The sequence below is a fragment of the Trametes versicolor genome, assembly GCF_000271585.1.
Source record: "Trametes versicolor FP-101664 SS1 unplaced genomic scaffold TRAVEscaffold_4, whole genome shotgun sequence".
Classification (NCBI taxonomy): domain Eukaryota; kingdom Fungi; phylum Basidiomycota; class Agaricomycetes; order Polyporales; family Polyporaceae; genus Trametes; species Trametes versicolor.
Genome location: NW_007360324.1, coordinates 1,671,774 through 1,684,960, shown reverse-complemented (window position 1 = coordinate 1,684,960; position 13,187 = coordinate 1,671,774). Strand labels below are relative to the sequence as shown.

At 61.8% G+C, this 13,187-nt stretch overlaps 4 protein-coding genes across 4 annotated transcripts; 3 read left to right on the top strand and 1 right to left on the bottom strand.

Moving 5' to 3' along the window:
- Nucleotides 1-217: 217 nt before the first annotated feature.
- TRAVEDRAFT_70905 (uncharacterized protein) lies at nt 218-2,956 on the bottom strand (the record flags this gene model as incomplete). The annotated part of the gene is made up of 3 exons (XM_008038642.1): nt 218-2,433; nt 2,525-2,803; nt 2,857-2,956. 3 exons carry the CDS (start codon nt 2,954-2,956, stop codon nt 728-730), a joined length of 2,085 nt encoding a protein of 694 aa, XP_008036833.1. The 3' UTR covers nt 218-727.
- A 329-nt stretch (nt 2,957-3,285) lies between these two features.
- TRAVEDRAFT_64029 (uncharacterized protein) lies at nt 3,286-5,657 on the top strand. The gene is made up of 12 exons (XM_008038641.1): nt 3,286-3,346; nt 3,396-3,428; nt 3,491-3,581; nt 3,650-3,664; nt 3,733-3,917; nt 4,022-4,143; nt 4,244-4,392; nt 4,451-4,481; nt 4,610-4,635; nt 4,707-5,085; nt 5,146-5,155; nt 5,223-5,657. The coding sequence occupies exons 1-12, from the start codon at nt 3,296-3,298 to the stop codon at nt 5,484-5,486; spliced, it is 1,356 nt and encodes a 451-aa protein (XP_008036832.1). The 5' UTR covers nt 3,286-3,295; the 3' UTR covers nt 5,487-5,657.
- A 2,494-nt stretch (nt 5,658-8,151) lies between these two features.
- TRAVEDRAFT_45802 (uncharacterized protein) lies at nt 8,152-8,715 on the top strand (the record flags this gene model as incomplete). Its single annotated transcript, XM_008038122.1, has 1 exon — nt 8,152-8,715. One exon carries the CDS (start codon nt 8,152-8,154, stop codon nt 8,713-8,715), a length of 564 nt encoding a protein of 187 aa, XP_008036313.1.
- A 1,338-nt stretch (nt 8,716-10,053) lies between these two features.
- On the top strand, nt 10,054-13,119 carry TRAVEDRAFT_19205 (uncharacterized protein; the record flags this gene model as incomplete). The annotated part of the gene is made up of 3 exons (XM_008037811.1): nt 10,054-10,218; nt 10,267-10,822; nt 10,871-13,119. The coding sequence occupies 3 exons, from the start codon at nt 10,054-10,056 to the stop codon at nt 13,117-13,119; spliced, it is 2,970 nt and encodes a 989-aa protein (XP_008036002.1).
- Between the last annotated feature and the right edge of the window lie 68 nt (nt 13,120-13,187).

Below are 13,187 nucleotides of genomic sequence, written 5' to 3'. Positions count from 1 at the left end.
TCCTAGTACCTGCAGGGACAGTTGCATGACTTCACGGCCCCACGGCGAGCTTGCGTCGACGTGCGACCGTCGAACCCGAAAAGCGCGCTAGGGCGCCGCCGTGCGCTCCGGCGGCGTTGCAGCGAAAATTGGGATGTCGACCGTCGACCGTCGTCGTGCGCGGGCGGGTCCGAGGGAGGGCGCGTAGGAACGCGAGCGCGCGGGTATTATCGACAGGCGGTATAATAATATTACAGCGGCGCTCGCGGGCACGAGCGCGCAGGGACGGGTGCAGATTCGGATGACGGTGGTGGTGGGGATGCGCGATGGGGTGGATGGACAAGACCGGGGGAATAATGCAGGTGAGACCGAGTGAGTATACGTATGTGCGGACGGGTGCGAGTGGGGAATGAGTACGACAATACTATACGACAACAGGAGCGAATCCAGTACGAGAGCGATGACACACAGACGACAAATCCGGTCGAATGCAACAATAAGCAGGCAGAGCGCACGCAGCAGGGCGGCGAAAAGGAAGAATCGATACCCGCAGAGCCAAGGGGCCCACGGCGCGAAAGCGAAGGGGAACGGTTGGGGCAGGGGCGCCGCCACGGTCGGGCGGCCGTCAGAGAAGATCGCATGGAGTCGAAACAGAAAAGATGGAGCACGTCTGCGAACCAACAACGTCCGCACGAGGCGCGCGCCCGCGAAGTCCATGGGGGAACGAAACTTGGCTCGGGCCCGGCAACTACCCGCCATTGCGTCGGCGCGAGAGGCCCCACGACCCGAGCATGCTCGCGCTGCTCCGGCGCGACTGCAGCTCGATGCGCGCGAGCTCCTCCTCCCACGCGCGCACCTGGTCGCGCTCGAGCCCGAGCTGCAGCCCCGTGCTCTTGAGGCGCTCCCGCCGCTCGCGCTCCTCCTGGCTCGTGCTCGAGTCGCGTGCGCGCTTCTCGCCCTCGCGCGCGCGCGTCTTGCCCTTCACCATCTCCACGGCGTACAGCATGCTCTCGCCCAGCCCGGTCTCCTTGAAGCGTCTTCCCACATGTGTGCTGCTGTGTCCTTGGGAAGTAGACGAGCTCGAGCCCGAGGCCCGGCTCGCGACCGCGTCGTGGTCCGGGTCTGAGCGCAGACCAATCTCCGCCGGCGCGCTGTACGCGAAGTGAGCCTTGTCCCGCGGTCCGGCGGATGTGTGTGGTCTCCGTGAAGACTTTTTCCGCGGCTTGGGGCTGCTCGACGCGTGCGCCGAGGAGGGCGGTGGCCGAGAGCTCGTGCCCTCGATTGAATGCGCCGGGGTCTGCGGGGGCGAGGGCAGGCCGTGGCCGTGGCCGTGTGCATGGCCGCGCTCCTTGCTACTCGTGCTCGTGCCGTCGACGCTCGCCTCCTCGCCGCGCCGTCGCCAAGGGCTCTTCGACTTGCTCCGAAGCGCGCTCTCCTTCTGCTCAGCCCACTTTTCCATCGCGGTTCGCCGGTCCGCCCCGTTCGTCGGAACGACAGTAAGTTCTTTCGGCTCGAGCTCCAATGTGTCGGTGCCTCCCGGACCGTGCACGAGCACCCTGATTCGCACGAAGAAACGTACCGACGCGAAGTCGCTCTGCATGGTCTCGCCGACTGCCCACCGGTAGTGTCCGCGGTTCTCCGGCCATTGAAGTGTCAGAGTGTTTGACCAGATACCTGAGGGATCGCGCGCGAAAGAGGTAGACTCAGCGGAGACAAGTGTCGCGGTGAATGTCTTCAACAGCTGTTCTGAAGACGCAGACGAGGACGGAGAAAGTGGGGGCATGAATGTTGACGAGGAGGGGGACGGTGGGGGCATGGCGTAGGACTGTGGCCGGGGAATGGGGATGGGCGACGTCTGTCCGCCGGACGTCGAGGGAGACAGCAGTGGGCGAGTTGATGAGCCCGAGGTGAGGCTGGTCGCAGAGTCGAACGTAGTGAAACTTCGATTTGAAGAAGACGAGGAGGCTGTAGGATCACGAAGAAACTGCGGGTTCGTAGGCGTCGTAGCACTGTCTGAGCTGTTCTCTGAGAGTGAGAGAGACGAGGGAGTTAGGGAGGAGGGTGAGAAGGTAGTGATGGGGGACGGGGAAGCGGCTGCCGAGTAGTTGATCCCTGCTGTTACGAGTGGAGTGGGAGCGGCGGGAATATTATGGAGATCAATTCGTCGCTCTACGGATACAGTAGCACTGCGAACGGTGACGCTCGGGTCTAGCGGTTGCAGAGAGAGAGTCGTGAAGATTATGTCGGACGGGCCTACAGGAAGCGTGGGGATGGAGACGTTATAACGTACGACAGGTGCGCGAGGCTTGGACGTTTGATGGAGTAGCGCATGGGGGGACGTCGGGGGATTTGATGGAGGGCTGAGGGAGGGCGGCAAGTCATAGCGGACGAGGCCGAGGTCGTAATAGCGGACAATGCGGGAGCCGACGCGTGGAATATCCACATGATCCAGCACTTTGGGGCGCGAGGTAAGATGGGGGTAATTGCGCGTTTGGTAGAGGCGGCGCGGGTGGGGGGAGACGCGGGGACGGGGGGGAGGACATACCTGCTTCTAACCGCCAGAATATGCGGTAGTCTTGGTAGTTTGCTGTGCTGAAACCGGGCGTCCGTTTTGGAAGGGTGAGCTTGAAGGGAAACTCCATCTCCGCGACGTCCGCATAGTCCTTGTCGGGCGGCTTCTGCCACAGCACGTCGGTGAGGTCGGCGACGAGGGTCGAGCGGAAATTGCGCGAGCGCGTGAGGCGCGACTGGTAGCAACGAATGGAGATGGAAATGGCGCGCGCGGGGATGGGTTTGCCATCCTCGTCTAGTTTTGTGCGCACGACTGCGGGGATGTCAGCGGGGACGGTGGGGGGCAGGGCGGGGTGGGGCACGTACCGCCCTCGACGCGGACCGGGGTGAGGCCGAGATAGCCCTGGTGGGGGAAGTAGCGGTTGCCAGAGTTGCCCCTAGTGGTGGAGAGGACGAGGTGGACCATGGGGGGAGAAGGGGCGTCGGCCGTGCGGGGCGGGATATAAGTACATGGCGATGGAATTCAGAATCGGATTCGGGTTCGGGTTCGGATGCGGGAGGGGGTTCGGATTCGGGCTCGGTGATCCAACAAGCTGTCCATCGTCCTCCAAGAATCAGAGAATACCAATCACTCCTCCCGAATTCTCAGACTCCACCCGCGCTTCCCCCCATTATTTATTTATTTCATTATTTCCCCGGCACCTCCCATTTCGGGCACCTTTCCCGCCCGCACCTCGCTCACGCCCCGCCACCTCCACACTGCGCGAGAGGCGCCCGCTGCAACCCACCTCTCTCCTCGCCCGCCATGCCGTCCTCGCTGCTCGTCCCTATCCTCGTCGGGGGCATGCTCTTCACGGTCCGCTCGGTCCATATATGCGCATTCACTCTGTACTGACCGCTTGCAGGGCTCCAGTAATTCCCTCTGGAGCAAATGGCAGGTCCGTCACGCCCGCCACGCGTATCTCATGGACTCCTGACCTGACCTATCCCAAACGCGAAGGACATGCAATGTGTAGAGAACTGCGGGGACAAGAATCCGGCAAACCATGTTCTGTATGAACAGCCCGTGTGGCAGACTCTCCAGATGTTCCGTGCGTACTCCTCTTCCGGTCACCCACACACGTCCGCATCCCTGACCTACTGTCACCCCCCGCACCAGTCGGAGAGATGCTCTGTACGTCTCCTTTTTCGCTCGCTAGCGGTGATTCTCATCACCTTGTCCGCGCACGTGTAATTCATCAGGCTTCCTCCCTGTCATTTACTCTTGGGCCCGCTCGAAGCGCCAGGCTCAGCCTCTGAGCCTCCCTGCCGACTCCGAAGAAGAGCCTGCCGCCGGCGTAAAGGCCGAGATCCCCCAGCAGCACCTCGAGGGCTGGAAGGTTTTGCTCTTATGGTTCCCCGCCGCCTGCGATCTTGCCGGCACCACGGTACGCCCACTGCCTACCCTTTCTTGACATCTACTTCTCATGCTAAACGCCCCCGCACGTCTATGCGTCCCGTTGACCTCTTCTGTCACAATGCGCCCATATAGTTGATGAACGTCGGCCTGCTCTACACCCCGGTCTCGATCTATCAGATGACCCGGGGCGCCCTGGTCCTGTTCGTCGGCGCCCTCTCCGTCATCTTCCTCCGCAGGCGTCTCTGGCTCTACCAGTTGAGTTTTGCCATGCTTCCCACCTATTCTGCTGCATGCAGCATAACGCCGCGCACCCTGCGACTTATGCGGGATGTTCTGCTAACTCTTGTTCCTAAGATGGACCGCCCTTATCACCGTTATGGCAGGCGTGTCACTTGTCGGTTTGAGCGGTTCCATGGTCAAGGATGCCGTGAAAGAACCCGCAGTGAATATGTTTGACGAGACGGAGCCCGTCGAAGAGCCGGAAGTCACGAAAGTTCTCGTCGGTATGTATTCACTTCACGTGCGCAGTCTGCTTCGAAGTCATCTGACCGCGACCTCCAGGCGTGTTCTTCATCCTCTTCGCTCAGGTCTTGTACGTCTTCTCTCAGCCACTTCTCTCCCTATCCGCGCTGCTATGTGGCGTATCCTATCAAGGGTGCTTTGCTGACCTTTGCTTCTCTTCCGCGCGCGCACATTTCACCGATACTCGGACATTTGCAGCACCGCTACCCAATTCGTCGTCGAAGGTCAGTATATACTGCTTCTCTACCGCGCAAACAGCGTCTTACGCAGTCCACTTCCCACGCTGCGCACACAGAGAAGATTCTTACCCGTTACTCCGTCCCTTCTCTGGTCGCTGTGGGCTATGAGGGGCTGTTCGGCGCGCTCACCATCGTCCTCGCCATGCCGCTTCTCGCGCGCTTCTCGTCCGTGTCTCCGTTCTTCGATCTGCCGCGTGGCTGGCACCAGATGGTCGACACCCCCGCGGTCCTGTGGTCCGGCGTCGTCATCGCCTTATCCATCTCGCTCTTCAACTTCTTCGGCCTCAGCGTGACCCGCCATATCAGCGCGACGGCGCGCAGCGTGATCGACTCGTGCAGAACGCTCAGCATCTGGATCGTTAGTCTCGGGCTTGGCTGGGAGGTGCTCGCCTGGCCGGTCTCCCTCCTGCAGGTCGCTGGTTTCGCGCTTCTGGTGTAAGTGATATGATGCTTCTAAGACCATCCCGATATTCACGCACTCTCTTCACAATGCAGATACGGAACGGTTAGTGCCAACACGTGTCTAACCTACTTGCTGATTTCATAGTGACTGATCGTCTACCATCCAACAGTTCCTCTTCAACCACATGGTCAACCCACCGCGCTTCCTGCGTCCCCGGTCGAGCGAAACGCCTGCTGCGCCGACCGAAGACGACGCCGAGACGGCCACGCTGCTCGCCGAGGAGGCCCTCGACGATACCGCCTTGCTTCCCTCCGAGCTTGGGCGCAGTGGGTTCGATGTCGTTCCCCCCGAAGAGCTTGCACGCTCGCACTCGCGTTCGCGTGCCCCGACCGGCTCCGTGCCCGCTGCGGGCGACGGCGAGGACCGTGTCTGAGCGAATCTCCTCGGCTCGTTGTATGTACGGCGGTGGGTGCCCGCCCGTCCGCATAGCGCGGTCCCGTACGGCTGCTTGTTTGCCCAAGGCGGACGCCTGCTAATAGTTCTTTGGATGGTGTACATTGTGTAACAGTCATATTCGTCATTGCTATTCGACGCTATAACTTATACCCTGCGCTGACCCATGTCCCCGACCGGACTCCTGGAGTCCGGTAACGGCCAATGGGGAGGAGAGGTTGGTCATCGGCCAAGGCGCGTTGGTACGACATTGTCAACGAGGTTAGGTATTTTGAGTATCGCGCGCATCAGATCTCGCCAATATTGCATGTTCCACGATCAGCGCCGCATCGGCCCGCGCGCATCTCGCTTGTTGGGATCTCGAGCCCGAGCTTGATTACCGGTCGCCCCGCTCTCCTCGGCCGTCCTCGAGCTCGCGATCGTTGACGCGCCCGCGCCGCCCGCCGGCGCACCCTGCCCCACTCGACCTCCGTGCGCGTAACTCGTCGCGGCACGCATTCCGATGGGCGTGTTCCGTCGCGAACGTCCGCCCCGCTGGTCCATGACCACACCAACGAGCGAAACCGTTCTGCCGTCGGGCCCGCGCCGTGTGCTGTGGCGTTCGCGCGACGGTTTATATTCGGCCAAGGGGCCATGGGGGCCCGTCGCGGGTGCGGTATGTTTCCATCGATATTCTGGCACCGACAGCCCGCGGAGCGTCCCAAAAATCGAACGCGACGTCGAGGGTTCGGGGGGTTATCGTCAGCGCATCGCCAGTAGCACATATGCCCCCGGGGGCACGCGCCCGTCGGGGTGAGGCTCGGGAGCCAAGGAGTGGCACCGCGCCGGGTGCGCGAACGTAGACGACTGCCTCTTTCGTCTGGACGTCTTGCGCGCGCGGGCGGCTTCGGGCGTGCTTCGACCGCGGTGCAGCGTTGTGTGCATGCGCCTGCGCAGCTTCGCCATGCAGCGGTGCCCACCACGACCTGCAAGGTTCCTTCCATCGGACCGAACTCGGGGGACGAGCCTGTTGAAGCCTGTCACGCCTATTTTCTGGCAAGGTTCGACACGGTGCGGTGCATGCTCGCTGTCTGCTTGCTGCCGGACGCCCGTGGAACGTGGTGCTGCTGCCGGTGCGTCGATGCATGGAACCTGTCGGCCTGCCAGTGGTTCATCTACCCACCGGTGATAGATCCTGCATTAATGCGGATGGCACGCGTCCGCTGAAATTTCCGACGGCCTAGCCCTCTACCGCTTGCAAGCTTGTGGATGTCGAGGTCCTCCACTTGGCATCGTCAGCGGCGCCCCATCAACAAGATAGGTCTTGCCGGTAATTGAGTGCTACCTCTCACTTGGAACCACCGATCGGTGGTGTATTGTCGTAAGTGGTTAGTTTGTTCTCAAGTTGACGAGAGACAAAGCTGTCCCGTTATCACGCCAACTCCTATAAGCGAGGTGGAAGAACGTCGACCCCCCCCCCCCCCCGGGGCGCCTTGACTCTGTACCACCACCATCAATGTTATTCCCACGCTATTCCCCAAGTGTGAGGAAGGCATAGCACAAACAACAAGGCAACGGAACCGTACAGAACCGACCCAAACTCCCCGCTGGCTGCCTGCGACCCCGGGTGATGTTAGAACTAGGAGGGAGAGTGTGGGATGTGTGTCCTGCTGCCAGAGACTGGGCCAGGGCCGACGCCTACGTGATGTAGATGCCCGCGCGCAAGCGTGGATGCCTGCGTGTAAGCGTGGATGCCTGCTCTGTAGCAGAGGTCTAAAATGCGTATGGAATAGAGAACGACTCCCTCTCCTGCATACCGAGGGAACCCCGCACTGCTGAGTGCACCCTGAGCCCGATATCGTACGACGCGGAATTTTGAGAGATAAGCGCCTGTAGAGCGCCTAGATCAAGAAGCATCCGAATCCGGAAGGAGTGGATGATAAGATCATAAAGCTGGCCCCGGGCGGGCGAGGAAAACATAACCAAGGCACTCCAAGCGGTGGAATTGAGCCCTAAATTTCTGGCCAAGCCGGGATGAATGTCCAGAAGCCTGAGGAAGGTGAGGGGGGCCCTCAAGAGTGCTGACCTCCCCTCTACCTGTAAACCAAGAATTCCTGACTGTTTCATGAACTATATCCTCAGTACGAAACGTCCCTAATATGACAAACCCAAGGGTGTCTGCTGGTATACCCAAATTCTAGGGAGAAGGGGACCTAGGCATTGAAGACTGCCTTTAAATGCAAGAGGTTAAGCGCGCCGATTAAGGGCGGCGCCCCCTCCCACTCCTGTCACAGGCCTACCTCCTACTGATGCATGAAGAACCCACATGACCTAGGGACTGGAGGCCCCTGAAACCTGGTAGGACTGCAGTGGATGCCAGACTACAGAGAGTAGAGTACTAGAGAGTAAGGAACCCACACAGACACAAGGCTGGACCCTGCCAACCAACTCTCACACCTAGGGCCTAGCACACACCCAAGACCCAGAATATAGGCTTTAAGAGAGCCAATGAAATTTATAAGGATCTCCAAATTATTGAGTGTAGAACGCTGGAGTGGCGCCAGCTATAATGCAAACCTAAGGCCCTCCCATCCAAGCAGGGCCCCCCTATTTAAAATGCAACCCCAACACCCGCGTCTCCCTTCTCTCCTCCTCCCCCCACAGCCATGCCCACCGCACAGCACAACCTGGCCGCTGCCACAACAGTCTATGCCCATCCGAGAGGAAGTGCACCCGCTGGCCTCCCGAGGCGGGCAACCATCATGGACACGGTATATTTCGACGTCACCATCCCCCCTGCCATCCCACTCCACGTTGGCCAGCGCATCCGAATCAAACTCCTGAGAGAGAGGACTGAGGACGATGGCGAGAGAGGACAGGCGAGAGGACCTACGAAGTACTGGTCGGAGTTGACGAACATTGAAGGGACGATCACCGCAGTGCGAACGATGGAGCTGGCCATAACGGAGTTCGTTGTCAGAAACGAGGACAGACGATCCCTCACGGAGTTTGCGTACCTGGCGACTCCGCACGCCGAGGGTGAAATGGTACGCTTCGAGATCTGGAGAAGAGCGGCGAGGACGCTCCTACTCCCCCTCCTCCTCCACACACGCCAAATCAAGATCGAGAGAAACGCAGACGTCCGCCCACGAACGTACAGCATCTGGAGGGATGAACGGCCGACGGAGGACTCGGAGAGTGAGGATGAACCGCCTGCATACGACGGCTGAGGCGTGTCGGTGAGCGTGGACGAGAGCGACGGACGAAGTGCAGGGAATAGCAGGCGAAGGAGGCACGGAGGGGCAGCGGAGTCTGGGAACGGACAGAACAACATGTACCCCGGGCGATGGGCATCACTAGCCTAACCAACGAACAGCCCGCCTACGGGAGACTGACCGGAATTACCTGTGCGGACGCTGCCGACGCAGCGATGAACTGAGCACCTGAGCGGAAAGTAAGCAGAAATGAAGCAACGCCGATGATACCCGATCATCCACGCGCACCTGCTAAGACCTGAATCACGACGGAAGCATGCGCGAACGAAGTGAACTGATGCGCGAGCATTAGCGGAGTGATCCAATGGTGAAGCAAACGAGCCCGGAATAAACAAGGATGATACGGCTGAATGTGCGAGTGCAACCGAAACTGCCGAAATGGATGAAATCTGGGCGAGTCAATCCCTGCTGGCGCGAGAAATATATAACGGCTGCAAGGCCAGACCGCTAGACACGAGCCGCAACGAACGGTGACTGGATTTGACGGACCACTGGAGAAATGCGACTGACTAGCGGGGATCCGTGAAACGAACATAGGGCACCTTGAAGAAATAAAACACCCCGCGACAGAAGCATGACCACGGGCCCTGCGCGACATGCCGCGGTGCGATGAACGGCGGAAATCCGACCGAGCCACCCGGGGCCCGACGCAGCGCGCTGCAAGCTGTACCCTACGCAGCGTCCCGAAGCAAGCCTGAAATCCTTAACCAATCACGAACCTGAGTCTGGAGTACCGCCCCAGAAGTGGCGCGCGATGGCGCGTGAGTGGAAGATGCGAGAGACACTATTGCAAACCGTGAACAACAACTTGAAAGTAGAAATGTCCGAGTGAGGAACGACTTACCGCTTTTGTCCGGGACCTGCTGCTAAACATGAGTCGGCCGACGACAGCCGAGATGCCTGAGGAGGATCTGAACGGCAGGCCGGAAGGAGCTACGACGGACGCGCGAGTGGACGAATGCGGCCTGGACGAATGTAGAAGATGGCCAAAAGGGGCGCTGTGCATACGAGGAACCGTGCGCGCGGCCCAAATTGGGTCGCAAACGGCGCGCTGACTAAGAACCCGCCCGCCCGGAGCCGGATGCGGACAGACAACTTCTACGCTCGTGGACGCTCGCCTGTACTACCTGCCAGGACTGCACGATCAAGCCCCAGTGTGAGGCCTGAACGTCTGCGCGAGAAGAGAGCCGAGAAAGCCCCCCCCCCGCGCGATGATTTAAGGTGCGAGGCGGATGCCCCGGGAGGGGCGCTCGCCCCCCTCCCAGCTACCAACCCCCCACTCGACTGCTCAGCATGGCGGACGACGCCCATTACTGGCTCTCCTCCCCGGAGAGCGCGACCGGAACGCCGACGGTTCACCTCTCGACTGCCCCGAGTCTCTATGGAGCTGAACATGACCGCCCTGAGCGCGCGGATCCCGAGCACGGCCCCCGCTGCTCCGCCGGAGCCGGTACTGAGGTGCGAGGACAGACGACCGAGTAACCTGCATACCTAACAAATATATAGTTGGCCTTGCCGACGAGTGACTCTCCACCCGATGAGACGTCGCGCACCGACGCGTCCCCGCTGAGATCAAACGAAGTCTCACCGACGCCGGCAGGCAAGGGCCAACGTCTGGGCCCCTTGGGCTTCGAGACGGCGGCCCCAAAGCACAATGACGACCAGATCCCCATGGCCAGCACACAAGGAACACTCCGCACGCCGTCCCCCGCTACGCAACCTCCCCCGCCCGCTACGCCTGCCCCGAATCGACACGCTGACCTCGCGCGCACGAAACCGAGCGACTACGTCCTGCCAGCGTACGATGTGAACCGCGAGCCAGTCGAAGCGGGGAACCACTCGAGAAAGCGCCAGAGAACGGCATCCATGATTCAGCTTGCGGACGATCGCGACCTCGGCGCCCGACCTGGCCAGGCTACGCCTGCGTCTGCGGTGTATCCGACTAACGCGACGATGTGCAACACGCCGCGCGGAGAGGCACAAGTTGTCATTGACCCCCTCACCGGTGACAAGTACATCGGGAATGTACTAGTTGAACGCGCGGACGGGAGCCGCCCTGATTGTGAGAAAACTTTAAACATATGCGACGTCTCTCCTGATTATCTTGCAGCCCTCTGGCGTGGCGTGAATGGCTCCGCGATGTGCACCGAAGCTCTGACTCAAGCAGCCCCTGCCCCGACCTTCCGTGACGGCCAGAACATGGTGATGACTGTCCAGCCGTCTCCGAGCGCGCCATGGGCCCCTGCTGTGTGCGCCCCGAACGCGCCCGTACCGGGATCGATGCAAACGGCGACTGAGCCGTACGGAGCCGCGAACCCCCATCCCCTGGCCCTGAACGATGGCAGAGGAGACCTGAACTCTGTGAGGCCGCCGCCGGACCAAGACACCTTCGACTACCTCTGGCGCTTCTACCAGAACGCGCAGAGGCTTGAGAACGGCGGGCCTCTCAACCCCGACCTCGCGGCGCCCCCCACGCTAACGCACCAGAGCCCGGCAGTGTATCAAAACGCGTACGCGAGCCACGCGCTGCCTGAGCCCGTTGAGCGCGGCTCTCCCCGCGTCTGCCCTCCCCTCCCGGCCTCCTTGACGCCCGTGGCGCTCTCGGCTGCCCTGGCCGCTCCCCCGAGCAGCGGCGAGCCCCCCAATCCCACTCCGCGCGCCCAAGCGCCGCCCGCTGGCCGTGATCTCGTCATGATGGACGTCGACGGCCCCAACTTCGCGCACCCCCCACACGTCCGTGACCCCCCAGTTCCGCCGCTTGAGACCTACGAACTCGCGGCTGCCAGTCCCGTGCCTGCCCCGCCGATGACTGAGAACGCCCCCTCATCGACGCACACGAGTCACGACAAGGGAAAGGCGAAGGAAACGAAGCAACTGGCGGAGCGCCCCACCCGAGCGGAGGCCCTCACCCGTGCTGGGAAGCTGACGGTTATCCCTCCGCCGGAGGGCGGGTATCCGGTCAAGCACCCGATGGGCCCGCACGACCTCATCCGCGGCCTCGACCCGCAGAAAATCGAGAGCTGGAAGGAGGAGCTAGAGCCTAGAACCTGGGTCGTCGTGGAAATCGAGTGGCAGCGTGACATGCGCGACCGCGCGCACGCGCGACTGGCGAAGAAGCTCTTCCTCAGCCACGTCTCGACCATTCTGGGGCGCGACGACTTCCTCTATGTCTCACCGGACCCTGAATCTAACTGCGAACGAAAGGGAGACTTCACGACCGCCTGGCTGCTGTACGGACTGACGCCGGAGGAATGGAGCATGCTTCTCCGCCAGCGCGTGTGGCCGATGCTCCTCATGACACTCCACATCCACGGCGCGTTCGAGACTGTCCCGGAGTACCTCCTGTCCTATGGCGGCTTCCAACAAGGCAACGCCGCCGTCATTGAGCGCGAAATCAAGAGGATCTATGCTGAAAAAGGCCGCCTCCCCTACCTCGCCACGATCATGACTGGGGCCACCGACCGCGACCCGACGGAGCCTGAGCTGGAGGCCGCGCGCAAGGTTCTCCGCACCATCAAAGTCAAGACATACCCGACGTTTGTGAACGGCGAGGAGGCCGACTACATCGCCCAGGTCTACTGTAAGCCGCCCACGCCGGACGTCTACCGCTGGCAGGAGTGGCGCAGCTCGCTCTTCGAGTTCCCCATCGACTGCCGCTTCGAGGCGACTGGGAAGCCTCTGGACCCGGTCCGGTGTGTTGCGTGCCACGGCGGTGACCACGTATATGCGCAGTGCCCCTTTGCGGCCATCAAGGGATGGGCTGAGCGACTTGGCCCGACGCCGGACCCGCCGAAGAGGGCGCAGAGCAGCGCGCCGAACACCGGCCGCCCCCTGGGGTACTCGCAGACGCAAGGAGCGCGCCAGAACACTGCGCCGCCGCCTTCGTACGCCCCCAGCCGGCCACCAAACTCGAACCCGCCCCCTCCCCAGCAGCAGCCGCAGCCGCAGCTGCAACACCCGCAGCAGCAAGCCCGCCAGCAGCAGTCGCGAACGGCCCGCCGACAGAACTGGCCCGCGCAGCAGACGAGGAACACGTCTGCCCCACCGCAATGGGGCGAGACAGGGCAGCATGGCATCCAGATCAACAACCCGGACCAGGCGCGGTACGCTGGCTTCCGCAACTCGGTCCCCCAGAACTACCGGCCCAACACGTACGCGGGCCCCTCGACGTGGATTGAACCGAAGGAGGAGAACGAGGGCGGCCCGCGCCTGGGCCTGTCCGAGCAGGGCCCAGCGGGGGAGAGCACGAGCAGCGGACACGACCATGGGCAGCCGCGTGGGCACGCGTACCGGGGCCGCCAGTTGAGCAGCGAGCCGTGGCACGCTGGAGGCCCCTCGGAGGGCGACTGGCACCAGTAGCGCGCCTGCGGACTCGTGACCGCGAGGCGTCCCCGCCGTTTTTGACGTATCATCTTGCTAGCTTCTTG

Excerpts from the sequence above, each read along its gene's own strand:
- TRAVEDRAFT_64029 (XM_008038641.1), top strand. The coding sequence starts at position 3,296 with ATGCCGTCCTCGCTGCTCGTCCCTATCCTCGTCGGGGGCATGCTCTTC. Across the intron at positions 3,918-4,021 it reads GCGATCTTGCCGGCACCACG|TTGATGAACGTCGGCCTGCT; the intron begins GTACGCCCACTG and ends GCGCCCATATAG. Across the intron at positions 4,393-4,450 it reads AGTCACGAAAGTTCTCGTCG|GCGTGTTCTTCATCCTCTTC; the intron begins GTATGTATTCAC and ends CGCGACCTCCAG.